Source organism: Rhinolophus sinicus, chromosome 2 (assembly GCF_057876585.1).
Source record: "Rhinolophus sinicus isolate RSI-liver-muscle chromosome 2, RSI-T2T, whole genome shotgun sequence".
NCBI lineage: Eukaryota > Metazoa > Chordata > Mammalia > Chiroptera > Rhinolophidae > Rhinolophus > Rhinolophus sinicus.
In genome coordinates, this window is record NC_142502.1 from 63,279,514 (window position 1) to 63,302,752 (window position 23,239).

Below are 23,239 nucleotides of genomic sequence, written 5' to 3' on the forward strand. Positions count from 1 at the left end.
GTTTCCTCTATCCCCACTTTGCTGAGCGTTTTATCATAAAAGGATGCTGGATTTTCTCAAATGCTTTTTGCTGCATCTATTGATAGGACCACATGATTTTTATTTTTCATTTTGTTTATGTGATGTATCACATTAATTGATTTGCGGATATTGAACCAAACTTGCATACCAGGAATAAATCCCACTTGATCGTGGTGTATGATTTTTTTAGTGTATTGCTGAATACAGTTTGCTAATATTTTGTTGAGAATTTTTGCATATATGTTCATTAGGGATATCAGCCTGTAATTTTCTCTTTTTGTAATGTCTTTTTTTTGTCTGGTTTTGGAATCAGTATTGGTGGCCTCATAAAATGAGCTTGGGAGCCTTCTTTCCTCTTGGTTTTTTGGAATAGTCTGAGGAGAATAGATGTTAATTGTTCTTTGAATGTTTGGTAAAATTCACCTGTGAAGCCATCTGGTCCGGGAGTTTTGTTTGTTGGGAGCCTGTTGATTACTGATTTTATTTCGTTAGTAGTAATTGGTCTGTTCAGATTTTCTCTTCTTCATTCAGCCTTGGAAGATTGTATGCTTCGAGAAATTTATCCATTTCTTCCAAATTGTCAAATTTGTTGGCATATAGTTGCTTGTAGTATTTTCTTAAAATTTTTGTATTTCTGAGGTGTCCATTGTCACTTCTCTTTCATTTCTGATTTACTTGGGTCCTCTCTCTTTTTTTTCTTGATGAGTGTCATTAAAGGTTTGTCAATTTTGTTTCTTTTCAAAAAACCAGCTCTTGGTTCCATTGATCTTTTATATTGTTTTTTTAGTCTCTATTTTGTTTATTTCCACTCTGATCTTTATTATTTCCTTCTTTTATACTCACTTTGGGCTTTGTTTCCTGTTCTTTATCCAGTTCCCTTAGGTGTAAAGATAGACTGTTGATTCGAGATTTTTTTGTTTCTTTAGGTAGGCCTGCATGCTTCGAATTTTCCTGTTAGGATTGCTATCGCTGTGTCCCATAGTAGTTGGTTATCGTATTTTCATTTTTGTTTGTCTCAAGGTATCCTTTGATGTTTCCTTGATCTATTTGTTGACCCATTCATTATTTAGTAGCATATTATTTAGCCTCCATGTGTCTGTGTTTTCTTGTTTTTTTTCTTGTAATTGATTTCTAATTTCATACCATTTTGGTCAGAGGAGAAACTTGATATGATTTCAGTCTTCTTAAGTTTATTGAGACTGTTTTGTGCCTAACATGTGGTCTAGCTTGGAAAATGTTCCATCTGCACTTGAAAAGAATATATATATTCTGCTTTGGGGTGAAATGCTCTAAAAATATCAATTAAATCCATCTGGTCTAGTGTGTCATTTAAGGCTGCTGTTTCCGTGTTGATTTTGATTTTCTGTCAGGAAGATCTGTCCATTGGTGTCAGTGGGGTGTTAAATTCCCCTACTATGATCGTGTTACTGTTGATCTCGGCTTTTATGTCAGTCAATATTCTATATACTTAGGTGCTCCTCTGTTGGGTACACAGATGTTTACTAGGGATATGTCCTCTTGTTAGATTGATCCCTTTATTATTATGTAATGTCCTTCTTTCTCTCTTATTAAAGTCCTTGTTTTAAAGTCTGTTTTGTCTGATATAAATATTGCTGCTCCAGATTTTTTTCTCATTTCCATTTGCTTGAAATGTTTTTTTCCTTCCCTTTGCTTTCAGTCTATGTGTGTCTTTAAATCTGAGGTGGATCTCTTGTAGACATATGTATGAGTCTTGTTTTCTTATCCATTCAGCTACTCTGTATTTTGATTGAAACATTTAATACATTTACATTTAAAGTGATTGTTGACAGGTACATAGTTACTGTCATTTTATTATTCATATATTTGATCTTTGTTTGTTATTTGTTTTCTCTTCTGCTTAAAGAATTCCCTTTAACATTTCTGGTAATACTGGCTTGGTGGTAGTTAATTCTTTTAGCTTTTTCTTGTCTGGATAGCTCTTTATCTCTCCTTTAATTTTAAATGATAGCCTTGTTGGGTAGAGTAGTCTTGGTTGTAGGTCCTTGTTTTTCTTCCCTTTGAATATTTTCTGCCACTTCCTTCTGCCTTGCAAAGTTTCTGTTGAGAAATCCACTGATAGTCTTTTGGGAGCTCCCTTGTAAGTAACTAGTTGTCTTTCTCTTGCTGCTTTTAGGATTCTCTCTTTGTCTTTAACCTTTGCCATTCTAATTTTCATGTGTCTTGGTGTGGGCCTGTTTGGGTTCATCTTGTTTGAGGTTCTCTGTACTTCCTGGCTTGTATGTCTATTTCCTTCTCCAGCTTAGGGAAGTTTTCAGTCATTATGTCTTCAAAGAGATTCTCACTCCCTTGCTCCCTCTCTTCTCCTTCTGGTACCCCTATGATGCAAATGTTACACTGGATGTTGTGCCACAGGTCCCTTAAACTATCTTCTTTTTTGTTTTTGTTTTAATTCTCTTTTCTTTTTGTTGTTCTGATTGGGTGTTTTCTGCTACCTTGTCTTATAAATTGCTGATTCAGTCCTCTTCTTCATCTAATCTGTTGGTTCCTTCTAGTGTATTCTTCATTTCAGTTATTGTAGTCTTTATTTCTGACTGGTTCTTTTTTTATGGTTTCTATGCCCTTCTCTATGCTTACTATCTCTTTGCTGAAATGCTCAATAAGTTCCTTAAGCATTTTTATAACCAGTGTCTTAAACTCTGTCTCTGTAGGTTGGTTGCCTCTATTTCATTTAGTACTATTTCTGGAGGTTTCTCCTGTTGTTGTTTTTTTTATTTGGGACATGTTTCTTTGTTTCCTCGTTCTGGCTGACTCTGTGTGTTTGCTTCTATGTGTTAGGTGGATCTTCTAGGTCATTTAGTCTTTGTTGGGTGGCCTTATGTAGTATGTGCCCTGTGTGATCCAATAGTGCAGTCTACCTACTCTCCTGTGTTCTAGGAGTGTCCCTTGAATGTGCTGTGGGTGTTCTCCTGTTGTAGTTGAGCCTTGATTGTTTTGGGCATGTCAATGGGTGGGATGACTCCCCAGCTGACTGACTGAGTATTGGCTGCACCAGTGTATGAGCTGCTGTGTCAGGGCTGACTCCTCAGAGGGGGATTTGCTCCCTTGGGCTCTTGTGCCTGTTTTTAATTGTGGGAAAAGATACATAACATAAAATTTACCATCTTAACCATTTTTAAATGTACAGTTCAGTGACATTAAGTACATTCACATTGTTATGCAACCATCACCACCAACTATCTCCAGAACTCTTTTCGTCTTGCAAAACTGAAACTGTCCCCATTAAACAGTAACTCCCTGTTCCCTCTTTCCCCCAATTTTGGTTTTTAAATTTACATCATATAAGAATGTTTCTGTGCCTTTGTAAGACTTCTGTTAAAAATAGTTTCTATTTTGGTGTTGGTAATCTGCATGTGAATATAACTTGGTCTTAGAATTTACTTTTAGGAAAAGTTTGTTCCTGCTGACTTGCTGGATTTATTATTAGGTAAAACATGCTGTGTAGTTATATCCCCTTTGTAGCTTGGCTTCCAAGAAACATAATAATTGTCTTTAGCTTGGGTTTTCTGGTATAATTTTATACTTCCATTTTATTTTTTTGTTTTTAAGCCCCCTAAGAAACTTTTTGGAGCAAATGAGATGTCATAATAAGAGAAATAAATATTTAAAAAATCGTTTTTAGTTTATATTGGAAAGAATTTTTTGTGTCTTGTTCATTTGAATGTGAAGATTTTATGACTTAAATCCACAACTTAATTTGTCAGCTGAAATGGTTTAAAATTTACCTATATCACTTTTTTTTCAGCAAAGTTTAGTTATATTTAAGATAGGCAGAAAATCTTAGTGGTTATGGGTAAGTTTGGGAGATGTTATATTCAAAATAAAACCTCTTAAAGGAAAAAGGAAATAATATTTATTACATCCTTATTGTATGACATGTTTTTCTTAATCCTCACAAGAGCTCTATTTTATTATTTACTAGATTTATTACCCCATTTGTCAGATGTGAAAACTTAAGCTAATTCATGTAAAATGACTTTCCCAAGGACTCATAGCTAGTAAAAGTGGAACTGGAATTTGAATCCTTTTTATTTCCTTAGAAAAATTATAATAGAACCTTTATTACTGGTGCCCTTTATTACTGGTGCATCTATATTGCAGGAACATTATGTAGTATAAACATGAACTGTCATAGCCTTTATTCTATAAATGCTTTGCAATATTTATACACTTCTGGGAAAATATCCTAAAGAAATAACATTTTTGTGGGGGATATAGTAATGCCGTTCCTAAAGACTAGAATTTATACATAGACTGTTCTGTGAGATTTAAATTTAAAAATCAACATATACTACATCAAAGCAGAACGTATTTAAAGATAAATGACAGTTCCAGGTCAATAAGTTTTGACTTTTTTTTTAAATGATTGTGAAATTCAACAAATGATTTTGTTTTACTATATGAGAGTAAATATTACTAGTTAGGAGGCAGTGGTTTTAGTTTTATTACTCTCCTAAATAATTACAAACACCTCTGAAGATTTCTTCTTACATTCTTTACTTTTCCTATTTGCCCCATTTCTCCCTTTTCCTTATCCCTCAGCAGCCGTGGTTTGTCCGTTGTAGAGGCCTCATAAGGAATGAGGAGGTCGGGGAAGAAAGATGAACGCAATTTTAAATTCATTATAGCTGTACTGCTATTTTATTGTTTTGTTTTTATGCATTTCTCATTGAAAGGATATATATATATATGACGTAAGGGTTGAGTGGAGGTTCTGGTTTTAGGTAGCTTGTGTTCACATCCCAGCTTTTCCACTTAAACAAGTTACATAAATTCTCTGTATTTTAGGTCCATCATTCATGAAATGAAGTCTATAATAGTGTGAAAGTCATGGAATTATTTTAAGGAAAAATTAAGGCATGAAGATATGCCTGTCATGTAAGAATTGTTCAATAAAAAAATTGATTAGGGCAGTAGTTCACAACTGTGGCTATGCATTACAATCATTCAGCGAAATTTTAAAAAATACAAATGCTTCCACCCTGCTGTTTTGGTGAGTAAATCTTTGATAGGGCCTGGGGATCAGAGTTTTCTCCCATTACTTGTTTTGCTTGTTTGTTTATTTTTAAGTGCCATGAGATTTTTGTCTCTCGTGTTTATTGCTATACCCCCAACTTTTAGAACAGTACCTCGCACAGAATAGGCACTCAGTAAATACTTTATGAATGAATAAAGATGAATTATTTTTGGTTCCTCAGTGATTCATCCCCTCTCTGTTTGTAAAAAGTAATTTAATTTTTAAATTTATAAATATAAAATTATTTTTTTTATTTTTTTATTTTTGGTGAACAGTTCTGTTTGTTACTTATGGGTCAAACTCACCCTCAATCCCTGGCAACCACTGATCTAAGTCTTTATCTTTACAGTTTTGGGTTTTCCAGAATGTCAAAAATTGAATCATATGCTGTATCACCTGTCGAGGCTAACTTTTGTCACTTAGCATGGTGCATTTGAGGCTCATTTTACGTTAAGTGCCTCAGTATTTCTTTTATGCTGAGTAGTATTCCATTGAATCTGGAACAAATATATCAACAATCTTGCTGTTTTTTTCTTTATTTTTAGCTTTCCAGAGTACTGGATCTTCCACCAGAAAACTTGATCAAATCAATATCTGCAGTTCCGATTTCGAGAAAAGAGTTAAGTATAATATGTTTGTAACAATCTAAAACGTTACTAACTTTATCAACATACAAAAAAAAAATTGTCACTATTTAATTTACAGAGTAGTCCTTGAAATTAATCATAAAATGTAATTTAGCCTATTATTCACATTGACATGAATAATAAAATCTGTATTTTACATACTCTGACATGGCAGATTAGTATATATTAGTATACTCATGTTTTAATATTTGTTTATGCTAATAACTACAACTGTTATTCCCATTGACAAAAATAATAAAATTAAAATCTGTATTTTACGTACTCTGACATGGCAGATTATATTAGTATGCTCATGTTGTTTTAATACTTATTTATGCTAATAACTATGCATAAATTATGCATAGTTTTATTATGGCTGTCTTTAAGAAGAATTAGGATTGAGGTTCAAATGTAATTGTATAACAGCAAATAAAAGAACTGTGGTTAGGATCTCGGGGTTTTTGAAGGACTCTTAGATTATACACCTATCTGATGCCTGAATACCATCGTACAATATTTACCCACTAGGTTTTTTTGTGGTTTATTTTTTAGTTTTTTGTTTGTTTCTGTCTGAAGACTTCCAGTGATAGAGCACTGTCGGTTAGGACTACATAAAACCGATAGTTGCTTTCTTGAATGCAGGGAAATATTTATTTCTTTGTGAGTTTGGTCATTCTAAATGATGCTTGTTTACCATTTGGCTAGAAAACTTCAATATTTGGATAAAAGACCCTCTCACTCAGTTAATAATGACAAGCAATTAGTTACAGAGTAGGCATTTAAGCCCTAAGCTTTAGAAAGATGTAAAGATATAATCATCAGTACCATTATGTCCTTATGTTTTGTCCCCTTAACTTTGTCAGGATTTTAAGATAAAGATTATCCCAGAATAGGACAAAGAGATAAGTGGAAAAGGAAGAAAAAAGCTACATATGACCTTGTAAAAGAGAACATCTTTAAAATGGCCTGTTGCGAATTCCTCTCTATTGTGTTCCAAGAATAGGGCAACCACTGACCAAGGGGACCTCATAATTACATGTGCATTGATGTAATGTTCGAAACCAGTTACCTGTTTCACAAAATCTGTGACATTCTGCATAACAATGGGAATAGCTCTTTTTATTTCATTTTTCAAAGGCCATGAAACTGTCTTGGCCCATCTTTTGAATAAGATTTCCTCCTGTCTGGAGCTCCTTTGGGCAGCTCCACTTTAACAATCTGAAATACTAACACTTTGGTTTATAGAAAATAAATAATTGGGGAGGACCTCAAAATTTTTCTAGGCTACAAGTCTAAAATTCTATATATTAAATTTATTTAAAACAAAGGGAATCTCCAGTGCTTTGCCATAATAAACCCAGGTGTCCTTTATAGTACTGAAACTAAGCCTAACTGTCCTATATTTCTAACTTTATTCTAAAATGCTGTTAAGTGCCAGGAAATTACGAAATAATTACGAAATATTAATTTTGTTAATGTAGCCTGTTTAATATGATATGAAGCATTTGCTCAGATCTTCTAGCTCAATTATATTTTCAACTATGGTGGAATTCCTGCTTAATACTAATCATAGTAGAGAGGATTAATAATTTTGTTACAAATCAGGAGTACTTGAGTCTAGGGATTTCACTCTAACACCACAAGAACCAGTCCTCAGAAATAGTGGGAAAGTAGCTATTGCTTTTTATACTTTTTAAAAATGTAAACAGTATTAAGGTAAAGGGAAGAGTCTAATGACCCCCCTCCCCCGTGCCCATCACTGACTAGCGTTAGCACACATCTGTACCCCTACCACCCGTCTTCATAATGGATTATTTTGACAGCTACTGCTTTTCATAGTGTAGATGTTATGTCTCTTAAGGTTTTTCTTTTTGTATTAATTTCAGGAGCACAAAGCAACGTAATAGTTAGACATTCACACCCCTCACAAAGTGATAATCCACCCCCCAAGCTAGTACTACCTCTCTGACATCTTATATGACTGTCACAATACCATTGACTGTCTTCCTTATTCTATAATCCGCCTCCCATGACTACACACACACAAACACACACACACATACACACATTTACTTATAGTTGACATACAACATTCTACCTCAGTTTCAGTTGTACAGCGCATTTGGTCATATAGCTACACAGTCTATGAAGTGATCCCCTGATAAGTCCAGTCCACTTAAATTAGTTTGTTTTTCTATCACAAAAGCAAAATATAATCTTAAGGAAATTCAAGAAAATACAGAAGAATAAGAAGAGAAAAAAAATTCCCTTTAGTTTTACTGCAGTGAGACAACTGACATTAGCAAGTTGGTGTATTTTTACATTTTCACTTTGAATATGTCTTGCAGCCTTTAAAAAAACATAACTATAAAACTACTGTATATATGATTTTTGAACCCTTTTCCCTTGACATCATTCTTTTTTTTGTAAATATCACTTTTAACAATGGCTAAGTATTACCTCTTTAAATACACAAAGCCAAAGTTCCTTGTGAGTATATAATTAAAAGTTCCCAAAAGTGAAAATTGGAAAGTAGGTCAAGTCTAGTTGATCCCCCACCACCCTAAATCATTTACTTCCCTTTTGATCTTTCTTATTGGCAAATAACCCTTTACATAATTTCAGAATTCATGTTTTAAATATTCCTACTTTATTGTAAATCACTATTAATAGACCAAAAGGGTGATTTTTAAAATTTGTCCTCCTAACATTGAACTAATTAGACATATTTGTGATTTCTGTCGATAATAAAATTTTTAAATTCAATTGAACTAGTTTATTATTCATGTCTAGAATAAAATTAAAGGTGCCTCATACTCTTCATAATTTTTAAAAACTCTATAGAAAATCATGTGACCTCTTTGTGTTTCCTAGATGTTTTGAGAGCCATCCTATAGGCATATGGTCATAGTAAACCTGTTACAAAGTGTCCTAGCTGTATGTCAAAAATCATAGTTTAATCTTTGGTATATTCAAATCTGTATCGTTTCAGTTAATACTGTTATGGATCGTATTACTTTTAATTTATTTTTTTATTTTTAAAAATCTGTGTTTGTGTGTTAATTCTGTTATTCTCATTTTGTTAAATTTCTTCAGTTTCCCACATTATTGCCACAAATACTTGACTAAGCTATTAGTCCTTTGATAAGAATAAATAAAAATAAAAATGCATTCAAACCTTATATGAGTTTCCACAATTAAAGTTAATCTTTAGAAAATTAGATTATCATGTAATTGTTAAAGAATAGTCTTAGAGAAAAACAGAGTATAGTTTGCCAACCAAGTCAATACAGGAAGAACTACAGACAGAATAATTCTCCAGGCCTTAGTACTGGTACACTTTAACATCAGAACTAGAATTAGTATTATTTAACCAGGACTTAATTGCTCAACAACACTGTGAAGTAGGTACCATTATTATCACTCTTTTCCTGAGGTACAAGGGATGTTTAAGCAACGTGCCCAAGATCACATAGACAGTGATTGATAGATGAACTTGGGTCTGTAGTTACAGCTTAAACCTCAGTAGATGAGTTTGGGTTTGTAAGTGTAATCCACACTGGGTTGCTGGATAATGGATGAAAGCCCAGGAAAATTTTTAATGGTCATTGTTGACTAGGTTCTTTAATGGGTTGTTAAACAAAAGTCACACAGGATTTTTTAGGTATGTCTCTAAATTTCAAGAGTGGTAAGAACAATCACTTCGACCCCTCTAAAATACATCCTTTTGTGTCAGTCACAGTGGGCTAGACAGACCTCCTTACTCAACCCACTTACTCAGCCCATAGGGTCTCATCCTCTGTCTGGTTCCTTATTAAATTTTAGGAGATGTTCAGTGTGGGTAATTATGTAGATGTTTGTATATCAATAAAAAAATTTTTTACGCTTTGAACTATTTCAAACCTACAGAAAAATTTATAGAGAATAACATAATGAATAATCATGTGCTCACTTTCTAACATGTCAAGTCTTAACGTTTTCCAAAGTGGCTGCTCTAGCTGACAGAGATATAAACTTACAATTAGGTAATGGGAGAGGAAGAATTTTGTAAGATGATAATAAAAGGTAAAGTTCTAAATAAATACAAGGTGATGATATTTCTAACTGCTTTGTATATTGAAAGCATAACACCTTCTGATAAAATTGTGTCAATGTGGAGAACTCATAGTGATTAGTCTTTTTGTTACACCAGTAACGTTTTCAGGGTAACAGCAGCTTTTTCCTATTTCAACGTCTGTCTTTAGAGAAGTAGCAGATTTTCAGCTTTCTGTGGATTCTTTATTGGAGAACTGCAATGACCATTCAAGACCAGATATTCAAGTTCAAGCCATGAGACTGGCAGAAAAGGTATCTTAACATTATCTCTTTTTGACATTATAATAAACTCATTATTTTAAAGGAAAAAAAATACTTAGCAGGCTATCTCAACTATAATAATGAATTTAATAGTGTTTCTTTATTCAAGGCACCTTGGAAAATACAATTTAAATTCGTTTTAGCTATGTGCTATAAGATTAGGATGATTTTTTCAAATTAGTTATAAAGCATTCCTCTTGAGCTGACATTGTTCAATTTTTTGATTAAGTACTTACAGAAGGACTGAAGTGTTAATTAAATTTACAGATTGAAGCTGGATGGACTTCTGAATTTAGGAAAAGAAGCTTGATAAGTAGATTGTACTTTTGAAAATGAGTTTCTGAGAAGAGGAGCATTAAAATTTGAGGAGAAATGATTAGAAGTAAATAGAATCATGATTGCAGAGTAGAAGTGGTTAGATGATTTAATCAACCTCTTTGATGTCTCTGATGGCTTTGGTATCTAAAAGGAATTCAGAGGACTATAGAGAATGAACAAATTTAAATTGTTGGTGTAATTCCATCAGAAAAGGCAGGTGGTAGACAAGGTTTTTGGGTTTTTTTGTTTGTTTGTTTTTTTTAAGTAAGGTTATTACATATGATACAGAAGAGGTGTCTGGACACACTGAAGAATTGGAACAATGAAAGTCACTATCATAGAAAAAAATGTTTAAAGAATGAGTATGATCAAGGAGCTTTGGTAGCTTAGTAAATATTTCTTTGATCAAAATAAAACACCCCAGATTTTTATCAGCAACTACACCAGGAGTAGAATCATCCTAATTACAATATTTAGTCTCAAAATAAAAACTGGTGGCTCTTCAAGTTCCATGGGTATATCAGGTGATTTGAACGTCTAGTTGGTTAAAATTTTAAGACCTATTCACTGAAGGCAACATATTTAAATTATTTACATTTTATATGTTGGTGCAAGTGCTTTAACATAGGCTCCGGCAGACTGTCATGTTCTGTGGCTCTTTTAAAAGATGGGTGAGGTAAAAAGAATTTGTGCAGCTCAGTGTGCGTAGAGTGGGGGTAAAGTGATGCTTTCTTTCTTCCATGTTAGATGGAGAATTTGGGTGATAAAATGATAGGAATACAGAATAGCGTTCTAGTCAGAAAAAGAAGAAAATGTGTTACCCAAATGGAATGATAGAATTGAAGGGACTGGCTAAGGCCCAGGTCCAGAAATAATGACAGAGAGTTGATGCACCTGCTGCCTTTGCACAGTTGAAAATTTGATAATATTAGAACTACAACTCTCAGTAGGCCATTTTATAACATAACCTATTGTACTTGATTTGTTATCTTTTCAGCTAAAATGTGATACAGTAGTGAGTGAAATCAGCACTGGTCAAGGAACTGTAAATTTCAAAATAAACAGAGAACTATTAACAAAGGTAAGAATGGGTTATGTCTCAGCTCTTGCATCTTCACTCTCTACTTTAGCTATAGTGGTTTCCCTCTTCCACTATATATATATATATATATATATATATATATATATATATATATATATATATATATATATATATATATATACACAAATGTAGTTCTTACATTTATTGTGCCTCTTGTTGCCTCAAAACCTTTGCACATTCCAATACCTCTGCCTGGAGTGGCACCCCAGTTAACTCCTGCTTATTCTTCAAATCTTGATATTTCCTGGGCAGTGCCTTTCTGACCTTCATTTATATGTTCTTATTGCACTATATATTTTTCCTTTACTGTAGTTGCTATTTTACATTTTATTTGATTAACACGTATTGCCCTTTAAACTCTAATTTCCATTAGTACTTACAGTTTCTGTTTTTCCTCACTGTTGGATCCCCCGTTCCTACCACAGTGCCTGGCATGCAGTAGGAATGAGATAACTATTGTTGAATGAATTAATGGACTCTGTATTGAATATAAGAAAGGTACTGCTGGTTCCTGCTCTGGGGTAGTCTATAATCTGTTGAAAGCGTAAGATTTATACAAGAAACTATAAGACAACTTCTTCCTTTAATAAAACAATAAATATTAAAACAACAAAAAAAAAGTATGATCAGTACAATAAGCATAAGAAAGATCAAAGATGGAAAAAGTCAGGATGGCCTGGAGTGATTGGGGAAATCGCATAGAGGAATTGGGTCTCACGTGAGTGAGACCAGGGAGGACACTTAATCCTGCATAGGCAGTGGTTTGAGATCTTTTGTTAAGAGTTTTCATCTCAATTGAACTTGAAAATTTCTCATAATGCATGTTTTGGTCTATTATTTTTTTAAAAAGAACTACACACCAGTATTGAATTGGTCAGGCTTAGTAAATGCTGCAGTCTTGAATTGAAAATAACTGTAAAACCAAAATTTCTAATAATATAGTTTCTAACTGAAGGAGAGTTAGTATTTTATGTATATCTTTAGATCTTTAAACTTTTTTCTTTTAGCTTTTTTTCACTCTTACTTAAACGTAAATTAGTTAACCAAAATCAGTCACAAAGATAAGAAGGAAATTTGTTTTGAGCTTGTGAAAAAGTGTCTACAACTTGCTGGGCTCTTGATAACATTTCATGCTAATTTAGCAAACCACTGAGTCTAATTTACCATTTTTAAGTAAGTGACTCTTTCTTCCAGTTGCTGTCTCAGTTTTTGTGGAAGTGGAAATGCAGCTCACCCAAAATGCCCACCAAACTTTAAGCCACTTGACAGGCAGCAATATTGTACTTTCTAAATTTTCCTTGAGATGTGGAAATGTGCTATGGTAGATGGAGTTTGCCTTTACAGCCAGCTTAGGTGAAAGAGATGTGGTTTTTATTTCAAGGTAAGGCATATATTTACTTAATAATTTAAAATTTCAATGGCCATGAATTTTCATGCTTTAGTAAAATTAATAAACTGAGATTTTCTCTAGTTTAAGGATGACTACTTGCTTGCTTATTAAAAATATTTCCAAATCCTTCTCAATTGACAACATAGGGACAAGAGCTATTGAGGTCCAGCTACTCTTTCTCACATGGAAATCCTATCTTCATTGTGGCCTTGAGGATCAGGATCTTAGTATGAATTTTGTTAAAGGAACAAATTGCTCACAGTAGCCCTGCTCAGTGTCAAAGTAAAGATATATCCTAGAGCAGTGAACACTGATACTCTGAAAGAGAGGCATTGAATGTTCTTGTGTTATAAGTTGCAGTTTTTAAATTATAAATCTTTTTTGCTCAAAGTCTAATTTCTTCTACATCTGGCTCCATTATTTTTAGGCCTGAAATGGTGGCATTTGCGTGTCTAATTATTTTTTCAGATCATATTGCGAAAAAGTCAACCCTTCTTAGGACCATTATAAAACTTTTTATTTTTACATTGTAAAGTTACCAAGATTGACATGAGCCAGTGATCTATGTTCAAAACTTACTCCTCAAGCAGAAACTTACGAATTTGTCATTGCTTAACATGTACAAACTTAACCTTGCATAAAACAGTATCTCTTCATGCATTCCAGTTGAATTAGCACCAGCAGCATCAGGAATGATTAAATGTTAGCTTAAGTTTGGATCACTAATAATGGCTGGAAATGTCTTCATATAAATCCTCCTCAAGGGTAGGAGGTTAAAATGGGAAATTAAAGTCAGTAGATGCTGCCAAGTCTCTGGACTAGATAATACATTTTTCAAAGCTAGATATGACCAATTCATATATTGTGAAGAACTATCACTTTGGTACCAAAATTGCACCTGTCAGTAGTGTACAGATGATTTTCAAGAGAAACTATTAATTCAAGTAATAGTTAATTCAGTTTAGGGAAAGAAAATATGAGTTTAAATAAATAGGAAAAAGGCAAACAAAATCCTGTTTTTTAGGTGTGCCTTAGAAATATACAGGGGATAACATCATTTTTATTTCACATGTACACATGCATTTTTTGTTTGCCAAGTTAAACTTTGCATGCTCTACCAAAACTTAAGAAAAAAAGAAAAGGAGATACTAATTTAAGTTGCCGTAATTGAGCTCATCATTTCACTAAGTTTAAGCCACTAGGTACTGGATACATTCAAATCATGTGTAGTGCCAGTTGGCTAAACACCTGGAAAGAGAGAAGAATTAAATACTTTTCTACTATTGACCAAAGGATTGAGTAGACAAATAGGTAGTGGTAGCTTGCTTAGTTAGAAGTCCTGTTGAGGGCTGTAGAGAAATAGCATCCAACAAAGAGTTAGATAAAATAACAAAAATCTTCCACAGAAAACTTGATGGTGATAGACAAACAAAAAGTACCAGCCAGTTGGAATATTCATTAATTTGCTAAAGTATTTCAAAAAGTGAAACCTTTGAAAGATATAATTTCTGATTGTAAACTCTTTATGTATCTATATTTACATTACTGAGTACGTCTTATAGCTAGACATACATATTGATGAATAGATGGGCCTCTAGTCTTATTCATCTATTGGAGTATCGGGGAACTTGACTAGCTCACTGACATTCTATAATTAACAACTTTCTCCCGTGTGCCCACTAATTTAATAAACCTCCTGCTTATTATTTGCCAGGGATTATATTAACTGAAATCTGAAGATAAAGTGGCATAGATCCTGCCCTCAAGGAGCTCATGATCGAAAAGAAAAGCGTATCAGTATAATGTGTGATGGGTACGATAGTGTGATGACTAATATAATGAAGGCATGTATAAAAATTCAATCCAGTGTAAAGAAAGGTACACATAAGTCTGTCTTGTGGCAAGAGGAGATAACCTTGAATTTGGGATGAAGAAGAAGAATATACCTGGGAGACATAAGGCCAGGCATTCCAGGCAGAGAGGACAGCTTGGGCCAGACGAAATTTATTTCATTTCATTAGTTATACATTTGACTCTTGAACAAGACTCTTGAACTGCATGGGTCCAATTATACTTGGATTTTTTTTTTTTCAGTAACCACTATAAATGTATTTTCTCTTATGATTCTCTTAACACTTTTTTTCTCTAGCTTTATTTTAAGAATACAGTATATGATACATATAATATACAAAATATGTTAATTGGCTGTTTATGTTATCGGTAAGGCTTCCAGTTAACAGTAGTCTATTAGTAGTTACGTTTTGGGGGAGTCGAAAGTTATATGTGGATTTTCAACTGTGTGGCCTTTGCCACTCCTAACCCATGCCTTGTTTAAGAGCCAACTATATATTATTGCAAAAAAATAACTAACAGTCTTCATTTGTGTGTTTTGTTTTTTATGGGTATTGTAGTGTGCCTTTTAACAAATCAACTTTCTCAAAATCAAAAAAATGTAAAGGTGATAATGCCTGTAAAGTAAAAATCAAATCACTAATTGCTAAAACTTTGAGGGATAGGGAATCCTTGAAGGAACATAGACTTGATTAAATATATATATCATATAAGAAGATAGGTGTTATTGCTTTGTTGTGGTTGTTGTTTTGTAGTGGTGTACCTGACAGATGAAGAGGGTCTAAACCAGGGCAGGGCGTATAACTGTAATGATATTTAGGAGTTAGCATGTTCAGGGCTTGGTGACTAATAGGTGATAGCTTATAGAGGTTATGGAGGGAAAAGGGTAAATTTTAGGAACTCCTAAGTTTCTGACATGGTTAGCTAGGGATAAAGTTCATGGAAATGGAGAATGCAGAAGGAAGAGAAGTATATTCCATTTGAAGTGCTTTAGAGAGACGTCCAGTCCTGAGTTGGGCATATCCGTCGGTGTCTCTGGAGAGATTTTGTTAGGTAAGTAGTAGTTGAAATCTTAAGAAGAGAGTGGTGTCATTGCAACCAAAGGAGGGAGGGTAATTGCAAGGAAAAGAGAGTAGTCATCAGCTAAGATGGTGTGTGAAGAAACGTGGTTACTCCTGGGGAAAGTGGGAAGGGACCAGAGTTAGGGCAGATGATCAAAAGGGACTCTTTAGCCTTAATTGTTTAATTTTTTTTATTTTACAAAAAGAATATTCATAAAAAGTAATATATTAAACAAAATTTAAACATTAGGTTTAGCATTTAGAATTTTGATTTGGAGAGCACTCTCAGTGAAATAGTAGAGAAAAAAAGCTCCAGGTAGCAGGTGGGTCAAATTGTTAATGAAAGGTTTGGAAGTGGGGGCATAAAAGAGAGTCCTTTATTAAAGTTGCTTTTGTGTTTGTGCCAGAGAAATCAGCAAACTGAGAGTCATTTGTTGAAGAGAATTCAAATTTATTGCTATAACTGTCTGTGGAGCCTACCATCCATTACATAAAAAGGCATGGAAAGTGAAAAAGATGGGTAGACCTTAACTTTAGAATAATCTGCGTATGAATTTCTTCTCACTAATGTTTACCTCTCCATTGGCAATCTTCTTGTGGCTCACATTCTTGAAGTAATTAACATTTAATAGTCCCCTAAGGTGTGGCAGGCACTGTTCTCTTTATTGTCTCTGTATTTATTAATCCTTTCTCTCTGTGTCCTCCTGTGCTGTGTGAGGGAGCAGAATATTATTTTCTCGGTGTCCTTGGGCAGATACATGCTGTTTCTGAACCTTGGTTTTTGCAGCTATTCAGTGGGAGGTGTTGCCCACCTCTAAGACTGTGAGGCTTAAAGATAACAGAAAAGCATCTAGACGCAAACCTAACACTCTGTAGATGCTTCTTAACAGTATTGCTTCGCAACTTCCTGCTTTCTTCTCTGCTTTTGTCATTAAGTGACCATCTGAACCAACTCTTATGATAGTGAAATTCTTCACATTAGAAACTACATATTTAGGACTCAAAATCCAGTTTGAGAAGCAAAATCAATATTAGAGTAAATAAAAGTCTACCACAATAAATTCAAAACCCTAACCCATAAATAAATAAATAAATAAATATAAATCATCACCATTAGTAAAAAAATAAAAATAAAAAAGTATGAATTTTGTGAACTATACAGTAGTTCTGTGTTAAAAATTAACCTGGACTATGTTTTGGCAGTTTCTGTGAGAATTGCTTGTTTTTTACTTAATCTAGCCAATAGGCATTTGAATTATAATTTTTTGTTTTCTGCCATTACTTGTGATCATTAGTATTGCAAAAGTAGCAGCAGCATGCAGTGGTTAACACATAGCTATGGAGTAAAAGAAAATTTTGCTGTCTGACTTAATAGCCGTATGGCCTTAGGAAAGTTACTTTACCAGTCTGTGCTTCTATTTCCTCATTTGTAAAAATGATACTTACCTCTTTGGGTTATTGCGAGAGTTAAATGAGTTAATACATAGAAAATGCTTAGAATATTGCCTCACACAGAGTCTGCAGTCAGTAAACATTCGATGTAGCTTCTGGTTTTATTGTTAGTATTTTCTGTGGGATTTAGGCAGTTACTTAACCTCTCTAAACTTCAGTTTCTTCACCTGTAAAATATCTACATCTTTGGTTCCTGGACATGATGCATAAAGGGGAACAGAGCCCCTGTAGACATTCACTCGTAGACATTATATATATATTATATATATAATGTAGACATTATTAGCGCTCTGAGTAGCGTTAGTGATGGAAGGTGATGCTGCTGACAGTGCTGGGAAATTCTCAGTTCCATCAATTAGATGGAGCAAAATTAGCAACACTTAGTTCTCAATAACAAAGTAAATAAGAAAATTGCAGGGTTTTTTTCCTATTATTAAATCCCAGCCTTTACTTTTCAGACAGTGCTACAACAAGTAATCAAAGATGGCTCAAAATATGGATTAAAAAGTGAGCTTTTCTCTGGTCTTTCCCAGAAGAAGATCGTGATTGAATTCAGGTGAGTGCCTACTCATCTTATGTGTTGGTTAGTCAGCTGGCTGGTCAGGTAAGTATATTGCCGTTATCATCTGAGGTCTCATGAAATTACATGTGGAAAAATTGAAAACCAGTGAGATTATATTTTATTAAATTCACAGTGAATTGATCATTAAACCCTGAATAAAAAATGTTGGACTCCAAGCAAAACAATGTCTAGTGATTATTATGGGCTCTTTTTCTTTCAGAATTAAGTATTTAACAGTTACTTTTTTGCTTTTTTTAGAAGAACGAGTTCTTCATTTTACTAGACTTTTTTTTTTTTTTTGCTTTGGTTAACAGTTTATTAAATATACTACATTTGTACCTTATACTGTAATTTTTAAAAATTATTCACACGTGAACTTAGTAAAAATATACTTTATAGAAAACTGTCAGCAAAACAAATAAAAATAGGAATGTACATTTTATACACAGATTAGATTCCACGTTTCCCCGGACAATCAGCTCTAATGCATCTTTTGGAGCAAAAATTAATGTTAAGACCCGGTCTTATTTTACTATAATATAAGACTGTGTCTTATATGGTAATGTAAGACTGGGTCTCAACATAATTTTTGCTCCAAAAAACGCATTAGAGCTGATTGTCCAGCTAGGTCTCATTTTCGGGGAAACACCGTAACTGCTGGAAATGTTAGGAATTATTTTAATATTACTAAACTCTTAAAGCAGAGGTAATGGTGACTGCCATATTAAGAATTTTTAAGTAATGTGATTACCAGAAAACAAAGCCTTGTAGTATTTGTAATACATAATTTAAAAAATTACCGGGAAATAGTTTGAAGTTTTAATCTGCCTCTAAATAGTCTTCATTATAACTTTCTGATATGCTATCAATACAACTGTCTAATATTTGAACTGTTTTTAAGTAGCCAAAGAAGGAAAGGAAACACTTTCAGAGTACAGGTTACAGGTTGACAGCTCATGAAAATTATCAGATATTAAATTTGCCTTCCTAGAAGCTGAAGAAGAGATTTAATGAACTGATTTACCAGTTAGAAAGATAGAACTTGCTAGAATCTTTTGTTTTCTTAAGTCTATATTTCTGTAGAGGATGTTTAAAAATTGGTACGATAAATATGATTTCAGGTTTCCTAACTCATTATAATTTACGATGATAACAATTCAACTTAGTTATGATTAGCACCTGGATCACAGAGGTGAGAGGGTTTTGCGGATTCCGCATTTGTACCCTCTGACATTCATTTGTGTTCTTAGAAAAGGCAGGTCATCTAAGATTCGGTAAAGGTATCTGTTTATGATAAGGACTGATTCCTAAGTAAACTGTTTTAATACTCCTATGGAGTCTCCACTTCCTGCTGTTCCCAATGTGAAGTGTTCTCACAAAACTAATTTGAGGATCTCTGATTGGTAAAATGGGACTCCAAAAGATCAGGGTACCAGCTCTGACTGTTAGTAACAGATTCAGTTATCTCAATGGAACAGCTTTTTTTCTCTGGTCTCTTTTCTTATTTGGAAAATAACAGCAATAATATTTGTCTCTTCTTACAAACTGAGGAAATTACATGAAGTAATTTTTTACAAGTCCCAGTAAGATGTCCAAATTGTAACTCATTTACTGTGGTTATTTTAGTTGCCAGAGGAGTTGAATTTGTGTTTTCCATTTTATTGTATTCCCTTTCCAGTAGGAATATGGTGCCAGAGAATGGCAAATTGATGATTTTAAGCAACATTTTGTCAAGGCTGAAGACCTAGATAGATTCAGTTCTTATATTCCTAGAGAAAAATTACAAAAACTCTGTGAAAACTTAAACCAGATAATATAAATACCTAGTTTAAAAAAATAAAAGATTACAAAAGGCTATTCAGTGAAAAAGAAGTCTACTCCCCATCCCAGTTTCCCCGTTCTCTCCTTATAGGCATTCACCAATACTAGGTCTTATTTACTCACCTGGAGATATTCTGGGCTTTATGAACAAATCACACATTAGGCATTGCTCTACTCCTTGCTTTTTTCACTGAACAATGTATCTTATCTTCCTTTAATACCAGGATGTCCAGGGCTGGTTTGTAATTTTTGTTTCACAGTATTCTGTCAATTTTTTAAATCTGCTTTATTGAAGTATAATTACATACAATACAATACAGTTCACCATATTTCAACATATAATTTGATGAGTTTTGGCAAAGGTGTACAGGTAATGTAACAACCACTGCAATTAATGGTATAGAACATTTTCTCTCTCTTTCATTTCTGTTTTATTGATTTTTTTGCTTTTATCAATATTATTCTCGGTTTTGGTCTTCCTTTTCTAGTTTCTTAAAGGGAAACTTTAGATTATTGATTTGAAACTTTGCTCATATAAACATTTCATGCTTTGCTCATATAAACATTTCATGCTATACATTTTTCTGCTTTAGCTCACCGATTTGCTATTAAGGCAGTCCTTGTTTGCTTTCATTCGCTTAGGAATCACAGTCCTTCACTGTCCAGTTTGGTAAAACCAGTGTTTTATATATTTTTCTGGTTTTCTGGTTAATTTATATTTTTCATATTGTAAAATTCATGAAATTTTCAAACACATACAAAACAGAGAACAGTGTAAGTAAGTCCCATATGCTCATCCCCCAGATTCAACAGTCATCAAGATACTGCACGTTTGTTGTCTCAGTTCCCTCATTTGTGAAATAAGAGATGAGAGTACCTTACCTCACACCTCTTAAGAGTATTAAAGGAGTTAATGCATGTAAAGTGCATGAAACTGTAACTCAGGTATTGAGTGCTATAGAAGCCTTTTCTATTGTTGAATTATTGATTACAACTTCTCAAGCACACAGAGGGTGATAAGGGTGTTGATTGAGAATTTAGAGTGGTGATCAGATTTCGGAGTATTCTGGGAAATTTTATGCATGATTATTTTTATATTTTCAATTTCAATTTCTGATACAGTAACTATTGATAGATACTACATATAAAAACAAAATTCCTTTGGGGTCCTCAATAATTTTTAAAAGGATAAATGGTTTGTGAACTGGTGCACTAAACTTAATTCCCTATAATAAATGTTGCTTGTGTCAAAACAATCTCTCTGAATTTCTTCATCTGTTTATCCATCGTGATTTTACTAAGTGTGCCACTTCTGTGTATGGTACTGCTTCATGAATCACAGGATTAGTTTCACTAAGGATGATTCTTTGAGTTCTAATTTATCTTCTCTAAATTTCTAATTTTTAACATATTTTTGCCTTAAATTACCAAAGACCTTAGTCCCCTAATTGTGTTAAACTGTGGAGGTATGACCTAGTGTGTTTTAGAACTTTTGTTCTTAGAACAGGAATATAACGTTTCCAATTATTTGCAGTTCACCTAATGTTGCCAAAAAATTTCACGTTGGACATTTACGTTCTACCATCATAGGTAAGTGTTGTTTCACAGAAAATACTAAACATGCTCTGGGGGCAGTGTTTGATAATGCAGTCTAATGGTTTAATGCTTAAATAGCAACAGGGCAAAAAACAAAAAAGTTTAAATTTATATGAGCTTTGATACTAATTAAATATTACACGAAATGGGAAAAGTTGGTTTAGAAGTAGAAAAAAAGAAATTTGTTTCAAAACCAAAAGATTAACTTAGAAACCGGTTTTAACTGATATGTTTATGTTTTTAACATTTTAAAACTATGTATGCATATGGAGAAGACCTAAAAGATGCAAAAATGAAAATAGTTATGTTGGGATGATAGTAATCCCCCCAATTTTTTGTCCATATATTTTGTTTTAAAAAAGAAACTATGTTACATATCAATTATATCTCAATTAAAAAAAAAAAACTCATGTCATGTGAGTGCTGACTGGAACGTTCAAGACTGGAAATTGAAACACTGTTCTAATAGATTACTATCATACTTGATAGCTATAATGCTTCACTGTATATACTTACAATTTCCATGTATTTAAACATATAATACAGCCCAATTATACAATTAGAATTGTATAATATTAGAATTGGGAGGGACTTTGAAGTTTATCTCATCTAATCTATCTTCCGATATAGAAATCTGTCTATTGCATGCTTAAGAGAAAGCCCTTTAATCCATACTTGAATACTTCTAAGAATTGGAGAAATCAACACTTGGTACCATATATTATTATTAAACTAGAATCAGCTCTCATTGATACAAAGTTCTCAAGCAACATTTTAAGAGAAGAAATGACAAGACTTGAAAAATAAGAAATATACTGTATCATAAAAGCTACATGAGTAAGTCAAAAGTGTAGACGTAAGTGATGGGTAGAGCATGATAAAATTGTGTAATGGTTGATAAGATAATATTTGGACCAGGAAGAAAGAATATTTATTGAGAATTTACTTAACCATGTTAAGTATTTCCATGCATTAGCTCAATTAGTTTTACAACAGCCCTGTTTAGTAGTAAGTACTGCTAACTCTGGTCTATGGATGAGGAAACTCAGATATCAAAAGTAACTTTTCCAAAATCACATAGCTAGTAAGTATCATAGCTACGATTGGAAAGTAAACAGTCAGTTCCAAAGCTGATTCTGTCTCTTAGTCGGATTTGTAAAATAATAAGGTGCTAAGGAAAAATAGGAATAGTCTGAGTACCATCTGAAGAAGGTGGTTCCTGTTGCTGGGACTATATAGAGTGGGAAAGTCTAGAAGTAGGGAAGCTGGAAGAGAATTAGCTGCAATATTGAAGTCATAGATGCATATTATTTGCAGAAAACTAGATCTACTCTAATAAAAGCAGGAAGAGATTCACTATAGGACATTGAAGCATTTACGAAGTTGCTGGGAGTGCTGAGAAGCTTTGGATTAAGCTGACAAAAATGACTCTTAAAACTGTACCATAGAGCTTGGTCATCAAGGGAGCTTCTACCTTTTTTGCACTCTCTTCAGCACTGCTCTAGAACCGTGCTGCCCAGGAAACTGCCACAAGTCCTGCCATTCCTTCTAGAATTCATACTGGCAAAAGAGGCAGCCTCGTACCCAATTTTTCAATCACCTTGCAGGTCGGTCACATGATGGCACACTAGGACCTCGATTAGTAATGCCACACACATATACACAAAGCCTCCACAGCTGTGCTTGTCAGAAAAAAAAAGTAGCTCCCTTTCCACCTTCCTTTCCACCTTTGAAATCTCGTGCACAGCGTATGATTGCCCAAACCTAAATGACCTCTGGACCCCTAATTGCAAGAGAGTTTGGGAAATGTAAATATTAGGTTTCCCGACTCTGTAGTATGTTGCGGGCACACTAGAAGAATGGAATAGATGTTGAATATGAAACCAGTATCAGCAGTTCAGGGAGGTGAAAGCTTTGGACTGCTGTGTGCTATTAGGGAGCAGGCATGAGAAGATGGATTTCAGTACTTGAAAGAAGGTAAAGTGAGCTATTTAGAAAAAACAAAACAAAACAAAAAACAGTATAGC

At 33.7% G+C, this 23,239-nt stretch overlaps 1 protein-coding gene across 4 annotated transcripts in view; it reads left to right on the top strand.

Annotated features, from left to right (window-relative positions):
- RARS2 (arginyl-tRNA synthetase 2, mitochondrial) overlaps nt 1–23,239 on the top strand; it is a 54,306-nt gene that overhangs the window by 8,145 nt on the left and 22,922 nt on the right. For 3 of the 4 annotated variants that reach the window (XM_074333282.2, XM_088795568.1, XM_074333284.2), the window contains exons 2-6: nt 5,623–5,696; nt 9,948–10,050; nt 11,375–11,458; nt 17,692–17,789; nt 21,151–21,206. In XM_074333282.2, the coding sequence (XP_074189383.1) occupies nt 5,623–5,696; nt 9,948–10,050; nt 11,375–11,458; nt 17,692–17,789; nt 21,151–21,206 (415 nt within the window). Of the gene's footprint in view, nt 1–5,622; nt 5,697–9,895; nt 10,051–11,374; nt 11,459–17,691; nt 17,790–21,150; nt 21,207–23,239 lie in introns of all 4 variants that reach the window. The other variant, XM_088795569.1, reaches the window with a different exon arrangement.